Source organism: Halichoerus grypus, chromosome 1 (assembly GCF_964656455.1).
Source record: "Halichoerus grypus chromosome 1, mHalGry1.hap1.1, whole genome shotgun sequence".
Lineage (NCBI taxonomy): Eukaryota > Metazoa > Chordata > Mammalia > Carnivora > Phocidae > Halichoerus > Halichoerus grypus.
In genome coordinates, this window is record NC_135712.1 from 16,247,154 (window position 1) to 16,273,760 (window position 26,607).

General features: G+C 36.8%; 1 protein-coding gene across 2 annotated transcripts in view; it reads left to right on the top strand.

Moving 5' to 3' along the window:
* The window catches only part of LTN1 (listerin E3 ubiquitin protein ligase 1), a 62,318-nt gene that overhangs the window by 30,727 nt on the left and 4,984 nt on the right, over positions 1-26,607 (top strand). Inside the window, exons 19-26 of one of the 2 annotated variants that reach the window (XM_078055017.1) lie at positions 850-992; positions 14,904-15,039; positions 15,245-15,389; positions 16,488-16,705; positions 17,165-17,395; positions 17,751-17,825; positions 19,593-19,779; positions 25,711-25,882. In XM_078055017.1, coding sequence (XP_077911143.1) covers positions 850-992; positions 14,904-15,039; positions 15,245-15,389; positions 16,488-16,705; positions 17,165-17,395; positions 17,751-17,825; positions 19,593-19,779; positions 25,711-25,882 — 1,307 coding nt within the window. Of the gene's footprint in view, positions 1-849; positions 993-14,903; positions 15,040-15,244; positions 15,390-16,487; positions 16,706-17,157; positions 17,396-17,750; positions 17,826-19,592; positions 19,780-25,710; positions 25,883-26,607 lie in introns of both variants that reach the window. The other variant, XM_036111252.2, reaches the window with a different exon arrangement.

Sequence of the window (26,607 nt, forward strand, 5' to 3'; positions counted from 1 at the left end):
CTGCCATCTTTCTAGAAATTAAGAAGATTCATTAAGTGTGCAGTCACACTTGTCCATTTTTGGTGAAAGTGTAAATTGATTGTGCTTTTTAGGAAAGCAATTTGAAATTATCAAAATGTAATACATTCATATCCTTTGCTCTTGTAATTCTACTTCTAGGAATCTAGCTTAAATAGTATTATATTTGCACATATGCAGAATAATACCTTGCTCACAGACATTTATTGCAACTTTATTTGTAAGAGCAAAATTTGGGAAAAGACTTCAATGCCCACTGATAGGGGAATAGTTAAATTATGATAGTATGGAATATTTTTCTTTTTTTTCTTAATTTAGTTATGGAGCTTTAAAATAGAAAGTAATTTATATCTATATGTTCTGACGTAGAAAGGTCTAAAATGTAAGTGGCAAGTAATACAGTAGTATATTTAGAGTGATCTCATTATGTAAATACATAAACACATAAACTAATAATAAATAAAAACATAAATACATAAACATAAAATTCAAGTATATATATATGACATCTATGAATATCAATTCGTAGAAAGGACACTACTGGTACTGTTTAAATGAATCAGTTGACTCTTAAAGAGAACATAATCATCATATATTGTTGTATAATTTTTAAAAATTATACATGGGGGTGAAGTTATATATGCTTATGTTAAAAACTAGAAGCCTTTCATCATCCAGAACCAGCAACTCTCAATCTCTTGTTTCCTTTTTTTTCTATAGGTACTTTATATAGTGGCATTATTAGTCTTTTTGAATATTCTGAAGGAATTTTCTGAAACCACTGCATGTTTAGGATAAATATAATTCATACTTTTCCTTTTCTTTAAACAGTTTTTTCCCACTAACGGAAGGTAATATGCATACCATTCAAAGTCTGTGTCCGTTTTTGTCAAAAGAAGACAAGAAAGAATTCATTGCTCAATGTATACCTCCCCTTTTGGCCTGGACTAAGGAAGATCTTTGCAGTACTAATGGTTAGTGCTTGATAATAAATATTTCTTTACTTTAATTATTGCTTGAGATAAAAGAAGTGGTTCTTAATATCTAAATCCAAATGTAGCAGAGATAAGTTGAATTGCAGCCGATTTATTCCTAGTTTATACTTTTGCTACATTAACAAGTTGGCAGTCAATAGGATGAGTGTCATTGGAGAGTGACTGTTACCATTTTGTAGTACAGAAATGCTACAGCCTTAAGGGGAGATTAAAACCTCAACTGTCCTTTCATTATTTATTTCCATCCATAGCATTTTTAGCTATGCTTAATTTCTCCCTAGTCAACCAATGACTGAACATCTAGAGGTAACAGAGAGAATAATTTTTGTTGTATTTTAAACCTTTTTGGACACTCTGTACTCTTATTAGTTCATTTGTTTATTAATAAACACTTACTGAACATGGCTCTTTGGCAGTTCCTTTGGTAGAGAGGACAGGCATAGAGTTATATCATGATAACCGATGTATCAGAAACATGTCCTGTGTGTCAGAGTAGCAGAAAAGGAGTTTCCCTACTCTGCTTTAGGCATCAATGGTTATTTCACAAAGAAAAATTTAACTGGGTGATGAAGGATATTTTTCCATATGGCTATAGTTGGGGATGGGCATATGGATATAGTTGGGGACGGACAACATGAAAGAGTGTAGAGAGTTCAGTTTGGCTGGCATTTAAAGTAGAAGGTTGGGGACAAAGGGTGTAAGATGCACAGGTAGCTGGATTTTGAGAAAGGGTAGGGGAAAGGCCTTATGTGGTTTAAGGAATTTGGACTTTAAGAGGTAGGCAGTAAGGAGCTATTGGCTCAAATTAGGTAGGAGAGTTGTAAGACTGTCTCATTAGAAAGATATTTTGATAACTGTGAAGGGTGGATATGAGGGAAGAGAGATTGGGGATAGAAGACAGATAGGAAGCTATTGGAATGTCTTTATTTTTTAAAATTTTTACTTTATTTATTTTTGGGGGGGAGGGGCAGAGGGAGAGAGAATCTTAAGCAGGCTCCATGATGGCGGTACTCAGTCTCCCAACCCTGAGATCATGACCTGAGCTGAAATCAAAGAGTTGGACGCTTAATTGACTGAGCCACCCAAATGCCCCTGGAATAATCTTAATGAGAGATAAACAGAGCTTAAATCAAGGCATAGATGGAAGAGAGAAGTAGGAAATGAAAGAGATTACGGAAATAGAGTTGGTGTGGTCTGTGATTCTGTTTCTGAATTGGGTAGAAGAAAATACCAATAGGCTTTATAGAGAACCTTTAAAGGAGACTTGAAGGTTAGGAGGAAGTAGGCAAGGGGTATACAGGGAGCCAATGTTAAATTAAGGTGGCTATGGGTTATTACTCAAACGGAGATTGTCTATCGACTGGATGGAAATACTACTTTCCAAGCCCATGTCAGGTAGGTAGTAGTATAATCTGTAAATGAGCATAAGCTTGTCCAGGCAGAGTGAAGAGTGAGAAGAATATCAAGGGAACGCCAGTACGTAGATACAAGGGGTATGTGGGTGGGGGAGAGTTGAGAATAAGGACTAAAGATAAAAGCAGAGGAGTTTTAGGTAGTATTCATCCCCTGTATTAAATACCACAGAAGGTCAAATAAATTTCAGGACTGAAAAGTGTCCATTAACTTTAGCATTATTGGAATGAAGAGTGGTGAGAAAATGGAGGCAGATAGTTTGTTCTAAGTGTTCGGTGAAAAGGGATGTAGAAAAGTGAGAGCCAGAGATGAATTTAAGGTCAGAGGGAAAATTGGTGTTGCAGGGGAGAAAGAGGAGGAGTAGAAGATAGAGAAACTGATGATAGCTCCCACTGAGGAGATGAGAGGGATGGAATCTACTTAGAAGATACTAACCTCGTGTAGGTGGAGTGACTTTCTTCTGAGAGGAGTTAGGAGAGATGTAGGATGGATGCAGATGTGAATAAAGAGGGTAGGGAACTTGATGTGTTCCTTACTAATAAGCTTTGCATCTCTTTGAGCTAGATCATTTAATGAGTAGAAACTGGATTGCAGATTTTAAGAAAGATAGTGAAAGTTTGAAGTAGTGGAAGAAGAATATGCCTATCAACAAACATTTGTCAAGACGAATTACCCTATGGCACCCAAAGCCAGCCGATGTCAAAAATAAATTATTGTGGCATTAAGCTTTATGGTTTTGTTCACTGACAGAGTTAGACTATAGGATCAGGCAGGGATTTGCAGTTCTGGAATGGGGATGCAGTTGAACTGGCTGTGCATAGAAGAGAGGAGGACCTAGTGGGAGTGCAGGTGGTTTCTCCAGGACACGTTAAAACTGAAGGATGGCCAAGGGAAAGAAGGGGCAGGAGACAAGGCTGCAGTGTCGCACAGCTGTGTGCAGTCACACAGACCACGGGTTCCTAGCTGTGTGGAGGCTCTACAGGAGGAGGAATGTTTTTGAGATTTGACAGGTAATTTTGCTCTTTCAACCAAAGTAATGAAATAGAATTAGCTAACAAATAGTTTTTAGTATATAGTTGTTAGAAAATCTATTGTTTCTGATTACACTTGAGCTCAGCCTATTCTATTTTGCCAGGAAGATTAAAAAAAAATTATTCCTCTGCCTTTAAAGGACGTTAAATACATTATACATTTTTTTTCTTTATTCCTCAGTTTCTTTTTACCTAAGGATGAAAACCCAAGTCCTTAGTTTGGCCTGTTGGACATTTTACAATCTTATTGCAACTGATCTCTCCAGTTTTACTTTTTGCTTCCATCCTGGACCAGGCAATGCTAAATCTTCATGATTTTTGAACATTATATACTTTTTTTTCAGTTTTATTGAAAAATTATTGACATACATCACTGTATAAGTTTCAGGTGTACAATACGATGGTTTGATTTATATATATATTGTGAGGTGATTACCACGATAGGTTCAGCTCACATCCATATTCTCATGTAGATGCAATAAAAAGAAAAGCAAAAGGAAAAAAAATTCCTCCTGATGAGGGCGCCTGGGTGGCTCAGTTGGTTAAGTGACTGCCTTCGGCTCAGGTCATGATCCTGGAGTCCCTGGATCGAGTCCCGCATCGGGCTCCCTGCTCGGCAGGGAGCCTGCTTCACCCTCTGACCCTCCCCCCTCTCATGTGCTCTCTCTCTCTCTCTCATTCTCTCTGTCTTAAATAAATAAATAAAATCTTTAAAAAAAAAAAAAAAAAAATTCCTCCTGATGAGAACTCAGGATTAACTTTTACCAGCTTTCCTATATATTATATAGTAGTGTTAGCGTAGTCATCATGTTGTACATTACATCCTTAGTACTTATTTATCTTATAACTGGAAGCTTGTGACTGTAATCCTTCCTCCAAGCCCCACCCTCCCCCATCCTCCCTTCTGGTAACCACAGTCTAATCTCTTTTTCTGTGAGTTTGGGTTTGATTTGGTATGGTTTGGTTTGGTTCCACGTGTGAGTGAGATTATACAGTATTTGTCTTTGACTTATTTCCCTTTAGCATAATGTCTTCAAGGTCCATCCATGTTGTCACAAATGGTAGGATATCTTTTCTTTTATGGCTGTGAATAGTATTCCATTCTATGTATATACCACAACTTCTTTTCCATTTCATTCATTGATGGACACTTGGGTTGTTTCCATGTCTTGGCTATTATAAATAATATTGCTATGAACATGGGGGTGCAGATACCTTTTGGAGTTAATGTTTTTGTTTCCTTTGGCTATACATTGACCTTTGAACAACATGGGTTTGAATTGTGTGGGTCCCCTTATATGCAGATTTTTTTCAATAAATACAGTACTATAAATGTATTTTCCTTATGATTTTCTTTAAAATTTTTTTTTTTAAGATTTTATTTATTTATCAGAGAGAGCGAGACAGAGGCAGGCAGAGGGAGAAGCAGTCCCCCTGCTGAGCAAGGAGCCCGATGCGGGACTCAATCCCAGGACCCTGGGATCATGACCTGAGCTGAAGGCAAACGCTTAACCGACTGAGCCACCCAGGCATCCCCCTTATGATTTTCTTGACATTTTCTTTTTTCTAGCTTACTTTATTATAAGACTATAGTTAATACATATGTGTTAACTGTCAGTGTAATTGGTAAGGCTTCCAGTCAACAGTAGGCTGTTAGTAGTGAAGTTTTTGGGGAGTCAGAAGTTATATGCAGATTTTCAAGTGCATGGGTTGGGGGGGTTGGTGCCCCTAACCTCCACATTATTTGAGGTTTAACTGTATTCTCAGAAATGGAATTACTGGATCATAGAGTAGTTCTATTTTTAATTTTTTGAGGACATCCATACTGTTTCCCGTAGTGGCTGTGCCATTTTACAGTCCCACCAACAGGGTGCGAGGGTTCCATTTTCTTCACAGCCATGCCAGAATTTGTTACATCTTATCTTTTTTGATGGCCCTTCTGATAAGTGTGAGATAATACCTCATTATAGTTTTAATTTTCATTTCCCTAATGACTAGTGATGTTGAGCATCATTTTATATATCTGTTGGCCTTAGGAATATTTTCTTTGGAAAAATGTGTATTCAGGCCCTTTGCCCTTTTTTAAATTGGGCTATTTGGTTTTTTGCTATTAAGTTGTGTGAGTTCTTTATATATTTTGGATATTAATCCCTTATTGGATATATGGTTTGCAAATATTTTTCCCATTCTGTAGGTTGTCTTTTCACTTTGTTGATGATTTATTTTGCTGTGCAGAAACTTTTTAGTCTGATGTAGTCCCACTTGTTTATTTTTTATTTTACTTGTACTGTAGGAGTCATATCCAAAAATTAATTACCAAGGTGCATGTCAAGAGCTTCATTCCTGTGTTTTCCTCTAGGAATTTCATAGTTTTATATATTTAAATCTTTAATTGCTTTTGAGTTAATTTTTGCAAGTGATGTAAGATATGGGGCCAGTTTTATTATTTTACATGTGAATAGCCAATTATCCCAGCATCATTTATTGAAGAGACTGTCTTTCTCTATTTAGTATTCTTGAATACCTTGTCAAATATTAGTTGATCATATTTTGGGCTCTCAATTCTGTTTCATTGGTCTGTTTGTTTTTATGACCTATTATACTATCTTGATGACTATAATAGCTTTATTGTATAGCATGACATCCGGAAGTGTGATGCCTCCTGCTTTGTTCTTCTTTCGCAGGATTTCTTCAGCTATTCAGGGTCTTTTGTGGTTCTATATACGTTTTAAGAGTGTTTTTTCTACTTCTGTAAAAAATGCCAGTGGAATCTTGAATAGGGATTGCATTGAATCTATGGATGGCTTTTGGTAGTATTGATATTTTAACAATATTAATTCTTCCAGTCCACGAACATGGAATACCTTTCTATTTATTTGTGTCTTTGATGTCTTTCATTAATGTCTTGTAGTTTTCAATGTAGAGATCTTTCATTTTCTTAAATTTATTCCTAAGTATTTTGTTTTTGATGCTATTGTAAATGGGATGGATTTTTTTTTTTTTCAGAAAATTTGTTGCTATTGTATAGAAATGTTACTGATTTTTGTATGTTTTGTATGTTAATTTTGTATCTTGCAACTTGACTGAATTCACTGATCTAATACTTTTTTTGTGTGAGTCTTTAGGATTTTCTATATATTATATCATGTCATTTTCTTAAGTTTATTCCTAAGTATTTTGTCTTTGATGCTATTGTAAATGGGATAGAGAATTTTTTTTTTTCCAGAAAATGTGGTGCTGTTGTATAAAAATGTTACTGATTTTTGTATGTTAATTTTGTATCCTGCAACTTGACTGAATTCACTGATCTAATACTTTTTTTGTTTGAGTCTTTAGGATTTTCTATATATTATATCATGTCATCTGTAAAGAGACAATTTTACTTCCTCCTTTCCAGTTCTGGTACCTTTTATTTCTCTTTCTTGCTTGGTTGTTTTAGCTAGGACTTCTAGTACTATGTTGAACAGGAGTGATGAGAGCAGGCATTGTTGTCTTGTTCCTAATCTTAGAGGAGAAGCTTTCAGCCTTTCAGCATTGAGTATGATGTTAGCTGTGGGCTTGTCATTTATGGCCTTTATTATAGTGCAGTATGTTATTTCTACACCTAATCTGTTAAAAGTTTTCATTATGAATGGATGTTGAATTTTGTCAAATGCTTTTCTCTGTGTGTACTGAGATGATCATATGATTCTTTTCTTTCATTTTATTAATGTGATGTATCACATTGATTAGCGTTTATTGAGCCATCTTTGCATTCCAGGGATAAATCCCACCACTCATTGTGAATGATCCTTTTAATGTACTGCTGTATGCAGTTTGCTAGTATTTTATCAAGAATTTTTCATCTATATTCTTCAGGGCATTTGCCTATAGTTTTCTTTTCTAGTAGTGTCTTTTTGTCTTTTTCTGGTTTTGGTATCAGGATAATGCTGGCCTCGTAAAAACAGTTTGGGAGTGTTCCCTCCTCTTCAGTTTTTTGGAAGAGTTTAAGAAAGATTAGTGTTGATTCTTTTTTAAATATTTGGTGAAATTCACCAGTCAAGCCATCTGGCCCTGGGCTTTTCTTCATTAGGAGATTTTTCATTAGTGATTCAGTTTCCTTGTTAGTAATTGGTCTATTCAGATTTTGTTTCTTCCTGATTCAGTATTGGTAAGTTGTATGTTTCTAAGAGTTTTTCTGCTTCTTCTAGGTTGTCCAGTTTGTTGGCATATAGTTTTTCAACAGTAGCCTCTTATGATCCTTTGAATTACTGTGATACCAGTTGTAATGTCTCCTTTTTCATTTTCAATTTTGTTGATATGAGTCCTCTTTTTTTATTCCCTTGGTTAGTCTAGCTAAGGGTTTGTCGGTTTTGTTTCTTCAAAAACCAGCTCTTAGTTTGTTTAATCTTTTTTATTATTTTTCTGTTCACTGTTTCATTTATTTCTGCTCTAATCTTTATTTTTTTCTTTCTTCTGCTGACTTTGGGCTCATTTTGTTCTTTTGCTAGTTCCTTAAGGCAAAGAGGTAGGTAGTTTATTTGGAGATCTTTTTTGCTTCTTAATGTAGGCATTTATTGCTATGAACTTCCCTGTTAGAACTACATTTGCTGCATCCCACAAGTTCTGGTATGTTGTGTTTCCATTTTTGTTTATCTCAAAAAAGTTTTAGTTCCCCTTTAATTTCTTCTTTGATCCATTGGTTGTTTAGGAGAGTGTTAATATCCATATGAATTTTTAAGTTTTCCTCTTGTTATTGATTTCCAGTTTCATGCCATTGTGGTCAGAGAAAGTATTTGATATGATTTCAGTTTTTTTGAATTTGCTAAGATTGTTTTGTGGTCCAATCTATGGTTTATCTTAGAAAGTGGTCCTTATGCACTTGAGAAGAATGTGTATTGTGCTGTTGTTGGTTAGAATGGAAGCATAAATATTCTAAATATTATCAACGTAGAAATATAAGCTGTAATTTTGTTATAAGTAAATACATATATATTAGTTAGGATATAGGAGTATGTTTTCTTCTGTTTATATCTGTTAGGTCCATTTGATCTATAGTATGTTTAAGTCCACTGGTTACTTACTGATTCTTTGAATAATCTATCTTCATTGTTAAAAGTGCAGTTAAAAGTCTCCAACTATTACTGTATTACTATTTCTCCTTTTAACTGTTAGTTTTTGCTTTATATATATATATATATTTAAATATATATTTGCTCCAATGTTGGATGTATAAATATTTACAATTGTAATATGTTTTTGATATATTGAACTTTTATCATTATATTATAACCACCTTTGTCTCTTTTTACCATTTTTAAAGTCTATTTTGTCTACGTAAAGACACCTCATTTTATTGCATTTTGCAGATACTATGTTTTTTTCTTTTTAATAAATTGAAAATTTATGGCAATTCTGTATCAAGCAAGTTTGTCAGCGCCATTTTTCCAACAGCACTTGTTTACTTCATGTTTTTATATTTTGGTAATTCTTGCAAACTTTTTCAGTATTGTATTTTTTTCTGGTGATATGTGAGCAGTGGTCTTTGATATTACTGTTGTAATTGTTTTGGGGTGCCATAGGCTATGCCCATGTAAGTTAGCTAACTTAATTGATAAGTTGTGGTGTGTTCTGACGTTCTACCAACTGGCCGTCCCCCCGTCTGTCTCCCTTTCCTTGGGCTTGCCTAGTGCAGGCCAGTTAATAATCCTACAATGACCTCTGTGTTTTCAAGTGAAAGGAAGAGTCACATGTCTCACATTTTAAATCAAAGGCTAGAAATGATTAAGCTTAGTGAGAAAGTCATGTTGAAAATGAAGATAGTTCTGAAAGCTAGGCCTGTCACACCAGACAGCTAAGTTGTGAATGCAAAGGAAAAGTTCTTGAGGAAATGAAAAGTGTTCTCCATTGAACACATAAATGATAAGAAAGAAAAACAGCCAAGCTACTGATGTGGAGAAGTTTTAGTGGTTTGGATAGAAGATCAAACCAGCTACAACATTCCCTTTAGGTCCTAACTATTTTCAGTTCTAAGAAGGCTAAACGAGGTAAAGAAGCTTCAGAAGAAAAGTTTGAAGCTAGGAGAGGTTGACTCATGAGGTTTAAGGAAAGAAGCCATCTCTATAACATAACAGTGCAAGGTGAAGCAGTCAATGCTGCACAGAAGCTATAGCAAGTTATCCAGAAGATCTGGCTAAGGTAATTAATGAAAGTGGCTACACTAATGGCAAGTTTTCAGTGTAGATGAAACAGCCTTCTACTGAAAGATGCCATTTAAGATTTTCGTAGCTAGAGGAAGAAGTCAATGGCTGGCTTCAAAGAACAAACTGATTCTCTTGTTAGGGGCTAATGCAGCCGGTGACTTTAAATTGGAGTCACTGCTCATTTACCATTGTTGTTGCAGTTTACATTTTTTTAACATTATATAACCAATAGCAGATTTTTGTAGTTATGGTTATTTTTACTAATTTTTTTTTAGATTTTTAAATTTTATTTTAGAGTAAGCATACATGTGGGAGGAGGGGCAGAGGGAGAGAATCCTAAGCAGACTCCCTGCTGAGCTCAGAGTTTGATGCAGGGCTCAGTCCCACTCCCCATGAGACCATGACTCAAGCCGAAACCAAAAGTCAGACGCCCAACCGACTGAGTCACCCAGGCACCCTGTATTTTTACCATATTAAGAAAAAATATTTTTTATTTATTTATTTTTAGAAAGAGAGAAAGTGAATGCACACATGCCCATGAGCGGCAGGGTAGGGGCAGAGAGAAAGGGAGAGAGAGAATCTTAAAGGAGGCACCATGCTCAGCACAGAGCCCAGTGTGGGGCTTGATCTCATGACCCTGAGGTCATGACCTGAGCCAAAATCAAGAGTCGGAGGCTTAACTGACTGAGCCTCCCAGGTGCCCCTAATTTTACTATATTTTTTAAAAACTTTAAACTAGTTGTAAGTGAATTATGTACCACTATTATCATATTCCAGAATCCAACTATGACTATATATTTACCATTACCAATGAGATTTACTATATCTTTTTATATTTTTATGTAGCTAACTAGTATTCTTTTATTTCCACTCAAAGAACTCCCTTTAGCATTTTCTGTAAGGCAGGTCTGGTGGTAATGAACTCCCTTAGCTTTTGTTTTGCGCAGGATAGTTTTTGTCCCATTCTCTCCTGGCCTGAAAAGTTTCTGTTGAGAAATTTGCTGATACTCTTATGGAGGTTCCCATGTATATAACTTACCGCTTGTACTGCTCTTAAAATTCTTTGTCTTTGACTTTTGACAATTTAATTATGACTCAGTGTAGCCTTATTCACATTCACTTTATTCACAAATAATTATCCTTATGGATCTGGATGTCCATTTCTCTCTACAGGTTCGGGAAGTTTTCAGCCATTATTGTTTTAAATATACTTTCTGTTAGTTTCTCTTTCTGGAATTACCGTAATGTGAATTTTTTTTTTATTGTGTTCCATAATTCCCATAGGCTTTCTTCTTTTTTCTTTTTGCTCCAGTGTCCTATCCTCAAGGCCTCTGATTCTTCTGCATCATTGAGTCTACTTTTGAAACGGTTGAATTCAGTTGTTACTGTATTTTTCAACTCCAGAATTTCTGTTTGTTTTTTTTGATGGTCACAGTTTTCTTATCAAACTTTGCATTTTGTTCATGCATTGTTCCTAATTTTGTTTAGCTTCTTTTCTTCGAGTTTGCTAAACTTCTTTTAAGAGAATTATTCTGAATTCTTTGACAGTTTATAGGTTTTCATGTTTTTAGGATCAATTATTAGAGCTTTACTAGTTTCCTTTGGGTGTCATATTTATCTGATTATTTGTGATCCTTTATTCCTTACGTTGGTATCTGCACATTCGATTATGCTCCTCTTCCAAACACTAATAATTTATAGGTTTGTTTTGCAGAGATAGTTCTTTACCAGTCAGCTCAGTTTGGGTTTTTAGGTGTGTCTGCTGGTAATGTCCTTGTGCAAGTAGGGCCTGCTATTACAGTCTGTTTTTGGGCAAAGCTGAGCTCTGAGGAAGCAGGGCTGGTGGGGTCAGGGGGAGGCTAACATTTGGAGAAGACTGCTAGCTTGGTGCTGCAGTTGCCTGGATTCTCTGGTCAGACTCACTAGATAGTTAGGACTGGGTACTATATTCATCAGTGGATTGGGCTATGAATTAGCTTCTCTGCCCTGCCAGGGCAACAGGATAGATTCCAGAATCTATACAGCTCATTGTTTGGGGACCTGAATTGACAAGAGTGTGCACAGAATTCCCTTGTCAGGTGATGCTCTGCAGATGGGGGAAGCCACGGGTTGTGCTCACCATTCAAGTGCCGCTGGACACAGGGCTGTTGGATGGGCTGTGGAGCTTCCTGTGTGCTCTGGTTATTTAGGTTCCCTGGTCAGACTAGCTAAAGGTTGTATTTGATGATGAGTGGGGCTACAAATTAGATTTCCTGCCTGGGCACAGTGGCAGAAAGAGGTCTAAAGCCAGTAAAGCTCTATATTGTCTAAACTCAAGCAGAACTGCATCCCAAGTTCCTTGACTGAACAGGGCTTTGGTCTGCAGACTATCAGCTGTGCCCGCCCACCTCGGTTGTAGTGCCGCTGTGCTGTAGAGCTTTCAGGAATTTTTGCGAGCCCTTTTGGTCGGATGGGCTGGAAGACTCTCCACAATGTGTGGGGCTATGTCTCAGCTCCCTTGCCTGGGTGGGAGGAGGAGGGGCCAGGAGTGACCCTCAGCTTTATCTGTGAATTAATCACTCTGCCCGTGTGGAGCAGGGGAAGCCCCAATGCATGGCTTTGCTCTGGGGTGATCAGTCCCACTCAGCCACCTCTTGGCTTGAGTGCCATGGGGCCACACAGCTTTCAGGGATTGTCTCCAGCCCTTCTGGTCTGATGGGGTGGAAGATGCTCCACAGTGTGTGTTGGGGGGGTTGTGGAGGGGGGGCTCTGGCTCAGCTCCTTACCTGGGAGTGGGTAGTACCACTGGGCTTTAGGGCTGTCAGAACTCCTCCTTTAAGAATCAGAATCAGGCAGATCTGCACCCTGCTATGTTCACTGGTCAATGTGCCCCTGGCTTGGTTCTGCAGATAAGCAAAGCCACTGGTTGGGATTATGCTGGGCACTGCAGGTATGAACTTGGTCTGCCACGATCCGTGTGCTGGTTGTTACAAGTGCTTCATCCATTCTTTGTCAAAGTCAGAGTCCCAGTGGCTGAGCCCTGCAAATTTCCCAGCAATCCTAGTGCTGTGAGATCAGGGTAGGAGCTACCACAAAGGGACTCACAATAATGGGTGTGTGTGTGCTGGTTTCCCTCCTGGGTTCTCTTTTCCTACTGAATGAACCAGAGTCTCAGGGGAGACCTCTCCACATGGTGCTGCACTGTCCTGGGGAGGGACAGTGCAGTCAGTGGATAGCTGCTTCTCTTACCTTCCTAATGCATCTGTCTTGATCTCAGTGATGTAGGGGGTATTTCAGCCTGACCCCTGTAGGAGTCTCAGTGATGTCTTGTTCTTGAATAATTGTTAGTTGTTTTTCTTGTGAGGGGGAGCAAAGCTAAGAACAACCTATGTCACCATCTTGGTGATGTCTCTCCTATTCTACACTTTTTTACCACTTTGTGCCTTAGCTAGAGTGCCCCTTTGCTACTCTCGCAGACTTGTTTATCTTTTGATAAATCCCAGTTCAAATGCCAGCTTTGAGAAGCCCTTCCTTCCTTCCTTCCTTCAGATTGATTCATTTATTTCAGAGAGCAAGTGAGTGGGGGAAGGGACAGAGGGAGAGAATATCCAAGCAGACTCCTGCTGAATGTGGAGCCCAACTCAGGGCTTGATCGCACGAGCCATGAGTTCAGGGCCTGAGCCAAAACCAAGAGTCACATGCCCAACCGACTGAGCCACCCAGGCGCCCCTGAGAAGCCTCTTCTTTTTTTTTTTTAAAGATTTTATTTATTTATTTGAGATAGAAAGAATGAGAGATAGAGAGCATGAGAGGGAGGAGGATCAGAGGGAGAAGCAGACTCCCCGCTGAGCAGGGAGCCCCATGCGGGACTCGATCCCGGGACTCCAGGATCATGACCTGAGCCGAAGGCAGTCGCTTAACCAACTGAGCCACCCAGGCGCCCCGAGAAGCCTCTTCTGACACAACCTAGATGGAGATAGTTGTTTCCTTTTCTAGGCTCCCATTCTTTGTCCACATTATATTGTAATTTGTTTTTAAGTCTGCTAGTACTGCTGGATGAGTCCCTTCAGGGACTGGATTTTGTTCATCTTTCCCCAGCATCTAACAAGGTACCTGGTATTCATTATTTATTCATCTTCATTTAGTCAGTCAAAATAAATGTCTGTATCTCAGGCATTGTACTAGGAGGAAGTATACAGTGATAAGTAAAACGGACGAGATTCCTTCATGGAGCTTACTTTCTGTTGAGGAGATAACAATAAATAAGTAACAAACATTAGTGCTGTAAAGGCAACAAACACATGATAATTAAGAACAGAGAAATGCAGAGGGCTGTATTTCATGTATGTGGGAATTACATAGAGTGGAGGCAATATTGAAGCTGAGTGTTGAAGGATAAGAAGGAGCCAGGGATTCTAAAGAGGGGTGAGCCTATGAGAGCTTTCCAGACATAGTACATGCCTATTGAGTGAATGTATGAATTATGGAACGACATATTCTGTTTCCCATCTTTATTTAACTTTACACTCTAGCTATGTTTTTTGTATGTTTGTTTTTATTTGAGAGGTGGGTATACTGAGTGAATCCTATACTTAAGAAACCCAGAATAAAAAACAAAACAAAAAAAACCCAGCACTAACCCAGGTTAGTGTAAAGCACAATATCATGTACTCACCCCAACTGTACCTCCATCCCCACCCCCACTCACTGTTCTGTGTTAGGTGCTTGGTATGGAGAAAGGGTTTCTGCCCTGTGGAGCTTACACACTTATTTGTTGACTCTTTCATGTAAGCCCTTTTTAGAATTCTTAACCAGGACATTTTTGGAGAAGGTTTTTGACCTATCTCAAAATAGACTTTCTTTTTTTTATAGTAGCAATACAATTTTTTTTTCTGAGTTTTCATTTTCTTTTTTTTTTTTGTCTGTTGCACACAATTTAACGATATAAGAATGAGCTGGTAGTTTACCATTCTAAAGAGTGATTGATTTTTCTTGCATTTTCTCTTTATAGTAATTATAGTGCTTACATGATTTGCACTAGAATTGCTTTTCCTCATTTCAAGTTTCATATCGAAGAAAGAAAAGAATGCTTTTTCTCTCGTTAACATTAGAATGGTCTAAGAGAATGATCATCCGTATTTTTTATCAAAAACCAGTTTTTTCAGAGAAACAAAGCAATAATTTCTGCATCTGTAAGACAAGACTTTGGTTTAAGGCAGTATGTATAGATAGATGGGGGTGTGTATGTGTGTGCATTTTAATTTTCATTTTGAATTTTACTTTAGGAGGTTTTGGACATCTTGCCATTTTCAATTCTTGCCTGCAAACCAGAAGCATAGATGATGGGGAGCTATTACATGGTATATTAAAAATTCTAATATCCTGGAAGAAAGATCATGAAGATATTTTTCTTTTCAGTTGGTAGGTGATATTTTATACTGTGTCTCCTTCCCCCATTACAATGTGTATCCAGATTGTGTATCTTATAGTCACAATTTTGTACAGTAATAGGATAGTAAACATTTAAGCCAACCTTTCATAAGTATATCAGATTTAAAATAAAATAGTTTAATTGAATGTCCTTATCATTCTTCCATGTTTTTTTGTTTTTTTGTCTTTATCACAGTAATCTATCAGAAGTAAGTCCAGAGATACTAGGTGTAAATATAGAAATAATCCGGTTCCTTTCCCTGTTTCTGAAATACTGCTCATCTCCTTTGGCAGAGAGTGAATGGGACTTCATCATGTGCTCCATGTTGGCTTGGTTGGAGGTAAATTAACCCGATGTGTCATCACCGCTGTTAAGTCTTCATGCATATCTGTATACTAGAACCAACTACTAATCTTATTCTTTAAGTAATGATTGTAATTAGCTCTTTTGCAAACATTTAAACACTTTATAGATGTATTCCTCACCAGTTACTGTTTGATAGAACAGTGAAGTGATAGAGGTTTAATGTCTGCCAGTATCATTCAGTGACCAAATCTCCTGCTCTTAAAGTGTTCTCTCCATTAGCTCATTTTAATACAATATTTGTAGCACAGCCCTTGGAGATTTTATCTTTCATGATCAGTTTTTTCATCTTTTTGGCTCTTAATTAAATTATTATTAAAATGTACTGTGCCAGTAATACATTAAAGATTAAGCAAATTCAGAGGGAATTAATGCTCTTTTTATGACACAAAGCAAGTATAGTATTTGTGGGCTCTGATGGCAGCAAATCATTAGGGTTGAATTGGTCTGAATCTCTGCTTTGTTTGCTGTTAGCTGTGTGGCTTAGGGTGTTCAAACTTGACTTACTTGAGCCTTGGTGTCCTTATTTTATTTATTTATTTATTTATTTAAAGATTTTATTTATTTTAGAGAGAGAGATTATGAGCTGGGGAGAGGGGCAAAGGGAGAAGGAGGGTGAGGATCTCAGGCAAGCTCCCTGCTAAGCACAGAGCCTGACTCAGGGCTCAATCTCACGACCTGAGCCCAAGTTAAGAGTTGGACATTCAACCGACTGAGCCACCCCGGCGCCCCCAGTGTCCTTATTTTAAAAATAACTTAATAATGCCCAATTAGTAAGGCTCCTGAGAAGATTATAAATATGTTTTTATAATTTCACTTGGTAAATGGTAATTGATATTTTCTTTCATAGTTTTAGAAATAGAGAGCATTTCAGAATAAATGGATTGATTCTAATTCTTAGTATTTAATTTTTTAAAAAGTTATTTTGATGTAAAATGTATAAATGTCTCTGAGACTCTACACTTCAACTGCTTTTTATTTTAAAATTTAGAGAACTGAGAGAGTTTTCTTTAATCCCTTGATTTGTGGTGTTCTGGTAGATGTCTGCTAACCTATTTCGTTTTTGTTTCTTCAGACAACAAGTGAGAATCATGCATTGTATTCTGTTCCACTTATACAACTGTTTGCCTGTGTCAGCTGTGACTTGGCCTGTGAGCTCAGTGCTTTTTTCGATTCTGCAACTCTGGATACCATTGGCAGTCTCCCTGTAAATCTAATCAGTGAATGGAAGGAATTTTTTTCCCAAGGCATCCACAGTTTGCTTTTACCTCTTTTGGTGACCGTTACAGGCAAGTGAAAGGGGAATCATAGTGGGATTCATTGCAGATGACTAGTTGAAAAATTCAAAACAAAAACTTTGGCTGCTTAAGTCAAACGGTACAGAAGAGTGAAGAAAAGAACCTGAGAGAAAGCTTGGCATCTCAGAAGCATCACATATGCTTCTGCTTTACAGACAAGAATTGAAAACTGGCAAAGTATCCAAAGACAATTACAAGTTAAAATAATAGTAATTCACATAACCTGAATAGATTATTTATAACTCAAACTTCTCTCTTTTTTAAGGATGAGATAATAGAAGTTATGATTACTGTTTAAGATTACATTAAACGGTTTCTAGTGAGGACTGCTCTACTTTTGTCAATTTTTTACTTCATTTTCTTAAATGACGTTTAACCGTGAATCAGTCAAGTTCTGTTGCTCACTTTATTTTGGGATGTGCATGTTTCTTTCCTTTTTGTCATCAGAAGAAAGTGAAGATACATCTGAAACATCCTTTCAGAATGCAGTGCTGAAGCCCATGTGTGAAACATTAACATACATCCCGAAAGACCAGCTGTTGAGTCAGAAACTCCCTTCAAGATTGGTTGCTGGCCAAAAAGCAAACTTACCAGAGTATCTCCAGACTTTGTTAAATACATTGGCCCCATTACTCCTCTACAGAGCTCGGCCTGTGCAAATTGCTGTTTACCATATGCTATACAAGTAAGAATTCTTCCAATTGAATCAATGTTGTGGTGGTTCAAAAAAAAAAAAAAAAAAAAAAAAGAAAAAAAAATATATATATATATATGTATTTAGTTTTAACCCTTGGTCATTAAAAAAAAATAAATAAAGTCGACCATGCATTTTAATAACAGGGATGCCAGATTTTGGATCATTTAGGTCACTGTTCTCTATACATAGTTTACATTTAGATAGTCCTGGCCATAGGTGATTATTTCAGAAAACAATCATTTAAAAATATACTCATTACAAAGTAAGTATTGGTCTTTCTGCTCTTGAGCATGATTTAACAATGAACAGTTTAATGTAGTATAATATATATTCTGACTTGTAGATTGATGCCTGAATTACCACAATATGATCAGGATAATCTAAAGTCATATGGAGATGAAGAAGAAGAACCAGCTTTGTAAGTTTTTTTAATAATTTATTTTATTTAATTCTCATAATCCACCTCACTTATAATAACTTCAGAAGATGGATAAACACAAAAGCTCTGAATTTAGAGTATATATTCATTCAATAGATCTTTTAAAATCATCTGTAAAATAAAAATGAAAGTTAGAGTCCAGCCAAAAAAGATAGTTTCTCTCCTTAATTGTTCCTAAATCATATTTTCAGTTTGCTACTATTTGGCAGAACTTTCTTTGACCACACGGTAGCTGTGGAAAGAGTATATCAATTTAAATACCTGTTGAGCACCCATTTTGTGCAAAGTATTAAATGTCTAGGGGAGAATATGGTGTTTAGTAATTGTTCTTATTCATAAGGAGCTTATAATCTACTATAGATGATATTACTCTATAATAGAAAACAGTGTGTGGCAGGTGCTATGGAAGAGGATAGATAGCATGCTGGGGGAACACAGCTGCTTGCACCAGAAGGGAAGACTTTTTCTTGAGAAAAAGACATTTATTCTGGATCTGTCAAGTTAGGTAGCACTTCAGCAGGGCAGGGGAGACCATATAAATTAAGGGAGTACCGTGTGCGAAGGCATGAATGTTCAGGATGTGCTGGGGAGTGTTGAGTAGTTGCCACTTAACATATTTTTTATTGTCTGTATCTTCCTCCACTGGAATAGAAACTCTGTAAAGTCAGGAAGTTTTGTCTCTTGTTCCCGACTATATTCATAGCATTCAGAATGGTCCCTGGCCTAACGCAGACTCATGAATACTGCTCATTTGTTTAATAAAAGGATAAATATTCAATGAATATATGTAGAGTAGGTAGGGAAGGTATAGATAATGAAGGGCCTTAAAAATTACATTTTCTGCGATTTAGGGCATTATTTGGTAGAAGATGGGAAAAGTACCAGCTGATTCTGGCTATAGTATGAATCATAAATTATACAAAGAAGCACACAGAGATGGAGACCATTCTAGAAACAGTAATAGTGCATGGAGGGCAGCATGGAAATGGAGAGATACCTGAGCTGGTATTTGTAAAATCCAGTGACATGGATTTTATGGAATAGAGAAGGAATATGGTATGGAATAGAGAAGGGTTGGTAGATGGGATAGTGGTGTTGAAGGTAAAAATCCAAGGGCGGAAGCTTGAAGACCTGTGTTTATGGGCTGGGAAAAGGAAGCCACAAGGGAAGAAATGTTGCACAGGTGAAAGGAAAGAACTGAGCTACAATGTCAGAGAGAGTTTGACAGGATATATACACACGTATTTCACTTTTTGAGAATCTCCTAAGTTCATCTGAAAGTATTAATGAGTGTAGTAGTTCAGTAAAGAAGAAAATTAATTTACATTGTCATAAATTAATATGAATATTGAATTTACTTTCCTGAAAAGACATACAGTCTTATGTTTTTTACTCTTCATAGGGATCTGGTAGGACCTGGTATCGCTAACTACTAGAGCTTATATTTTATAGTATTTATCATATATATTTTAAATAATATAAATATGAAAAATATTTTACATATTTATGAATATAAAATGTGTTTTGTTTACATATGTTAGTGTATTTGTAATTAAATATATTTAATTTAGCAGAATTAGCAGTTAAGATTAGCAGTTAAAGCTGAATCTGTAAAGGGGGACTTTTAAAATGGTTTTTGAAAAATAGAGAAAGATTTTTCTGAAATGCTTAAAGTGTATACATGCTGTCAGTTTTTTAAGGGATAAGTTATGAAGAAAATTGTGGTGTTTAATCATTGATTCATAGGTCACCACCGGCAGCATTGATGTCTCTTCTTAGAACTCAGGAGGACTTGCTAGAAAATGTTTTGGGGTGTATTCCTGTTGGACAGATAGTAACTATTAAGCCACTGAGTGAAGACTTCTGCTATGTTCTGGGATACCTCCTCACCTGGAAATTAATACTTACTTTCTTCAAAGCTGCTTCATCTCAGGTAAATAGGTGATAACTTTTGACAGTTCTGTCATCTGTGTGTTTCTGTTCTGTTCTAAACCCTTTGTTTCCCCTCTTTTTGAAAAAAGGGGAAATGCCTCACATTTTAATCTTTCCTGGCTAACTTCAGACATTCTGCTAAATTTATATCTGTCCCTTAACTTCCTTATCCTCCCCCCGCCACACACACACACACACACACACACACACACAGTTTTTTTGCAAAAGTAATCTCTGGAATGTGCTTGAATCAATTTTTTTCTTACTGAATGTAGCCACCAAGTCCTTTTACTGCAGGAAACAAGATTTACATAATTTAATTTTGTGTTACTGCAGTAATAATTCCAAAGGACTTAGATCTTGCTGTTTTTGTTTTTTTTTTCCCCTTTGGTCAATTTCTGACCCTTTTGGAAATTTTATTAATACATCATTGGGAATTTACCTTATTTGAAAATCAGTTTTTAGAGCAAGATCTATGGAATGTTACTGTGTAATTCAAACTGTTATCTCAAAATTTTGGTAAAAAATATCTTAAGATAATTATTTTGCCCAAATTATTCTAGCAGCCACTAGATGTCTCTGTTGTCTCATGTTTAGGAAGAAAGACCTCATTGTCTAGGAAGAAAGCTGGAAAAATTTCCAGGTTTTCTTTCTTTCTTTCTTTTTCTTTTTCTTTTTATTCTTTAGGCTGATCCCCACTTAAAAAGTTCCAATTAAATGTTGATTGAATCAGTTTAATAAACTGATGGCTTTTTAAATATAAACAGTGGCTTTTTTGACAGGTCAGTACAATAACACTTAGTTTATTACCTCATATTTGAGGTGTGATTAAATATGGCATTCATTTCCAATGTGATTTTTCCGAATTCCTAAGTTATAATTTATGTCGTTGCTAATAACTCATACCTTGGTACAAATATATGAACATATGCATCTTTGCATTTGTATATCTAAGGGGAAGATCAAATTACAGAGGCAACAATGACCTAGATGTTTAAATTGTTTTATTTTTCTGTAGGCTGGCCACTTATGTTTGTGACTTGAGCTAGTTTTATTTGCTGGTGATGTATTTCAAGAACTCCTTGTTGGGCTTTTATATTTGTTTCTTAAAATATTGTTGATCTCTTAAAAATTGCAGCAAAGTGAGTCTTCCATGTGTAAGAATTTTGTTCTTATCATCTTATATTCAGAAATTTTCAAAATGGCCATGCATCACTTTTTTCATTAAACCAGAATTGGGGTGGGGCACAAAGAATTGTACAGCAGCATTAATGAGCCTGGAACTTGAACCGAATGGTGACAGTTAAACCAGAATAACTCAGTTAATAGCCTAATTAGATAAATCCTAAAGCAAACAGAATTTTTTAAAAAAGCACTGTAATTGGTCCTAAATCTAGGCTTTTAAAAAACTTTTTTCTTAAGAAAAACAACTCCCAGTGAATCAGATTGAACTGGAACAAAGCCATGAGCTTATGTGTGTTTCATAGCTTTACTAATATGTTTTTCACATACTATCAAATTTACTTAAAGTATACAGTTTGGTGTTTCTGCTGTATTCACGGAATTGTGTAAATATCACCACTTTCTAATTTTAGAACATTTTCAACACCTGAAAAAAGAAACCTTTACCCATTTGCAGTCAGTTCCCATTTCCTCTTAAGCCTTCCAGCTCTCAGCAGCCACTGTTCTGTGTTCTGACTCTATGGATTTGCCTCTTCCTGGACATTTCACATATGTAGTCTTTTGTGTCTGGCTTATTTCACTTAGCATAATGTTTTCAGATTCATGCATGTTATGCCATATATCTGTACTACATTCCATTTTATGCCAGAATAATATTTCATCGTGTGACGAGTATACTACATTTGTTTATTCATTTATCGATTGATGGATGTTTAGGTTGTTTCCACTTTTTGGTTATTGTGAATAAAGCTACTGGGAACATTGTAATGAATTTTTGGGTGGACATATATTTTCATTTCTCTTGTGTTGTACAGCTAGGAGTGGGATTTCTGGGTAATATACATGTGTTTTTAAAAGTCCATTGATTTTTTTTTTCAAGTTTTTATTTAAATTCCAGTTAGTTGGGCGCCTGGGTGGCTCAGTTGGTTAAGCGACTGCCTTCGGCTCAGGTCATGATCCTGGAGTCCCGGGATCGAGTCCCGCATCGGGCTCCCTGCTCGGCAGGGAGTCTGCTTCTCCCTCTGACCCTCCTCCCTCTCATGCTCTCTGTCTCTCATTCTCTCTCTCAAATAAATAAATAAAATCTTTAAAAAAAAATAAATAAATAAATAAATTCCAGTTAGTTAACATACAGTGTAATATTAGTTTCAGGAGTAGAATTTAGTGATTAATCATTTATTAATCAACACCCAGTGCTCATCACAAGTACCCTCCTTAATACTTACCACCCATTTAGCCCATCATCCTGCCCACCTCCCCTCTAACAACCCTCGGTTTGTACATTATAGTTAAGAGTGTCTTGGGGTGCCTGGGTGGCTCAGTCAGTTAAGCATCTGCCTTCTGCTCAGGTCATGATCCTGGAGTCCTGGGATCAAGCCCTGGGATGTAGTCCTGGGATCGAGCCCTCTGCTCAGCCGGGAGTCTTCTCGTCCATTTCCCTCTGCCCTGCTCGTGCGCTCTCTCTCAAATAAATAAATAAAAAATCTTAAAAACAACAACAAAAAATAAAATAATTCTGCAGTTTCCCATTTAAAAAAAGTTTCTTATGGTTTGCCTCTCTTTCTTTTTCCCCTATGTTCATCAGTTTTCTTTCTTAAAGTCCACATTTGAGGGAGATCATATGGTATTTGTCTTTCTCTGACTTACTTTGCTTAGCATTATACTCTGTAGCTTAATCTGTGTTGTTGCAAATGGCAAGATTTCATTCTTGATGGCTGAGTAATATTCCATTGTATATATACCACATCTTCTTTATCCGTTCATCAGTTGATGGACATTGGGGCTCTTTCCATAATTTGGCTATTGTTGATAATGCTGCTATAAGCATCACGGTGTATACCCCTTCGAATCTGTATTTTTGTATCTTTAGAGTAAATACCAGTAGTGCTGGATCGTGGGATAGTTCTATTTTTTTTTTTTTTTTAATGAAATGCAACAGTACTTTAATTATTTCAGTGCTACAGGTCAGTTGATCTGTGCCACCCACACCAGATCTATTTTTCTGTAAAGATTACCTGACATTTGTTGTTGTTATTACTGTTTTTTAGTAGGCTCTGTGCCCAACGTGGGGGCTTGAACTCACAACCCTTAGATCAAGGATTGTGGGTTCTACTGACTGAGCCAGCCAGTCATCCCAGGGTAGTTCTATAACTTTTTTGAGGAACCTCCATACTGTTTTCCAGAGTGGCTGCACCAGTTGCATTCACACCAGCAGTGCAAGAGGGTTCCTTTTTTTGCACAGCCTCGCCAACACTTGTTTCTTGTGTTTTTGATTTTTGCCATTCTGACAGGTGTGAGATGGTATGTCATTAGTTTTGATTTGCATTTCCCTGAGGATGAGTGATGTTGGTAATCTTTTTTTGTGTCTGTTGGCCATCTGAATGTCTTTGGAAAAATGTCTATTCATGTCTTCTGCCTATTTTTTAACTGGATTATTTTTGGTTTTTGGGTGTTCTTATAAGTTCTTTATATATTTTGGATACTAACCTTTATCAAAAAAATCCATTGATATGTATCATTAGCTTTTTAAAATTCTACTTCCAACTTTTTTTTTAATTCAGATTTACAGAGGAGGTAGAAGAGTAATTCAATGAAAAGTCATGTACCCTTTTCCTAGAGTCACAAATTTTTAAATGTTGCTACCTTTGAAGATTTATTTATTTTTGGAGAGAGAGAGAGCGCAGCAGGGAGAGGGAGAGGAAGAGAGAATCTCATGCAGACTCCCCACTGAGCATGGAGCCTTACGTGGGACTCAGTCTCATGACCCTGAGATCATGACTTGAGCCAAAACCAAGTCGGACGCCCAACCAACTGAGCAACCCAGGCACCCTAATGTTGGTACCTTTGTACGTGTTTTCTCTATATTTACTTTCTTTGTATTTCCTTTTTCTCTGCTCATCTATTTGAAAGTTGCAGATTCATGAATACTTTTACGAAAAGTATTTAAACATATATCTCCTAAGAACAAGGACATGTATTAATATAGTTATTATACTCAAATTTAATTTTAATGCAATAATCTAATTTGTGTTCAAATAATTTTGGTTGTCCCTGTAATGTCCTTTATAGTTTTATTCCTTCTCTATTGAGGATTTGATCAAGGATCATGTTTGCATCATGTTTGTCATATTTCTTTAACCCATAATTTCCCTACCTGTCTTTTCTTTATTGTCATTCAGGTTGGTTATTTTGTAGACTCTGTTAGGATTTGAATTTGTCTGATTGTTTCCTCATGATGAGTTTCTGGTTAATTTTCAGCAAGAGTACTTACTGCACTTGGTGATGTGTCCTCAGTGTGTCACCTCAGGAAGCACAGAATGTCAATGTGTCCTTTATTGGTGATACAAAGTTTGGTTACTTGGAAAAGTAGTGTCCTCCAGATTTCTCCATTGTTAGGTACTTTGATCAACATATTTTAAAAATAAATTCCATATCCTATGGCTTGATACTTGTATGTGAGCATTTGTAGTGTTCAGAAAATGGTGTCTTGCACCAAGAGGAGATACATGCTTTAGTGGGAAGAATAATTTTAAAACCGGTACACATACCAAAGAGTTGCAAAGTAAATGTGAACATATGAAAACTGGGTTATTGAGGAATGAGTTCTGAAGCACACAGATGCCTTTAGTGCACCGAGTGGTGCCAGATTTTCCTATTTCTTAAAATTTTAATCCCCGTATGGTTAACATACAGTGTTGTATTAGTTCCAGGTGTACAATATAGTGATTATATAATTCTGTACATCACCCAGTGCTCATCACAAGTGCCCTCCTTAATCCCCATCACCTATTTCACACACCCCCCACCCACCTCCCCTCTGGGAACCATCAGTTTGTTCTCTATAGTTAAGAGTCTGTTTTTTGGTTGTTTGTGGCTTTTTTTTTCTTTTGTTTCTTAAATTCCACATATGAGTGAAATCATATGGTATTTGTCTTTCTCTGACTGACTTATTTTACAAGATTTTCCTATTTTTAAAAAAGGAACCAGAAATCCATATATTTTTTGAAGATTTATTTATTTTGAGAGAGAGAGCATACTCATGGGAATGGGGAGAGGGGCAAAGGGAGACAATCTTCAGACAGACTCCCCACTGAGTGCGAGCCTGACACAGGGCTTAATCCTATGACCCATGAGATCATGACCTGAGCCAAAACCAAGAGTCGGACACTTACCCGACTGAGCTGCCCAGGCGCAGCCAGAAATCCATATTTTTGAGTGAAATCCTGTTTTACAAAACAAGACCCCAAGACATTTTGGACTACTAGTTTGTTGCTCTCTTTTTCTAAAGGGATGCTGGAGTGTTTGCTGTGGTGTGAGGTCAGCCATAAAAATGGGATTAGTTTTAAGTAGGACTTTTGTAAGATTAAGAACTATGGTGCGGGAGGGGTATGTGGAAGACTTGGGAGGAGAGGGAGCAAATCATCTGGGGAGTGGGGAGCAGATTTTCTTAGAGAAAGCAGAGGTGAACTTACTAACAAGGAGATAGTTTGAGAAAGACGTTAGAATCCGTCTCATAATGAGGGGATAGTGAAAACTGCTTGTTTATGAAGAAAGGGAGCAGCGCCGTCAGTGACACATTTGGGAAGTAAGAATGTGGCATGTATTTTGTAGGACTCTTCCATGTAGTTCTAAGTCTTCAAATTAACGCCTTTTTCACTGTGTTCTTGTACAGTCTATTCTACTTTGATTTGTTCTTCTCACTGACTTGTTTAATTGGGTTTACTAACAAAAATTCTTTACTCTCCACCAGCTTCGGGCACTGTACTCAATGTACCTTCGAAAAACAAAAAGTTTGAATAAATTGCTCTATCACCTGTTCAGACTTATGCCGGAAAATCCGACCTATGCAGAGACAGCTATTGAGCTCTCAAATAAGGACCCTAAAACATTCTTTACAGAAGAGCTCCAGTTGAGTATTAGAGGTCAGTACGATGTGTGTTTGTGTTCTTTCTTGGAGACTAGGTCCAGATTAGGCTGTATTTATTATGCTGTACTCTTCAGAGTTTGGATAATAACCCCAAATGTGTGTCCTGGCTATCAGAAGATTGAAGTGCATGTTAAAATGTCTTGGAGATGTGAGGAGGGTACTATGTCTTGTGAGTACTGAGGTGGATATTCTATGATTTTTGTATAACCTCACAGTGAGCTCTGGGGAAAGTATAGGGACCAGACTCCTTTTCATAATTTATAAGAAGACAATCTTTAAATTTTTTAAAAAGTTTATTTATTTATAATCTCTATACCCAATGTGGGTCTCAAACTCATGACCTGGAGATCGTGCTCCACCGACCGAGCAGCTAGGCACCCCTAAATTTTTCCTCCTTTTTATTTAACTTTTTTTTCCCCACTCCCTGGGCGTAGGGGCTTGGGTTGTCCTTTTTAAAATATGTATGTTCCCTTTTTTTGTGATCTGTCATGTGAAATATAGAATGCTATGTCTAGGCAGATTTTTCAGTGTCATTTGGGATCTTCATTCTTTTTACTTCTTTTTGCCATTCCAATGATTCATTTTGAATGTGTGAGAGAAAGTTAATACTCTAGAGTTCTGGCTTCTTCAGTATGTTTGTTTTTTGAGCTCTAGCTCTAGTTTTAAAGAATTGAAAATGATTTTCTAGTCTTTTATTCTATGTAAGAAATACATGTTATT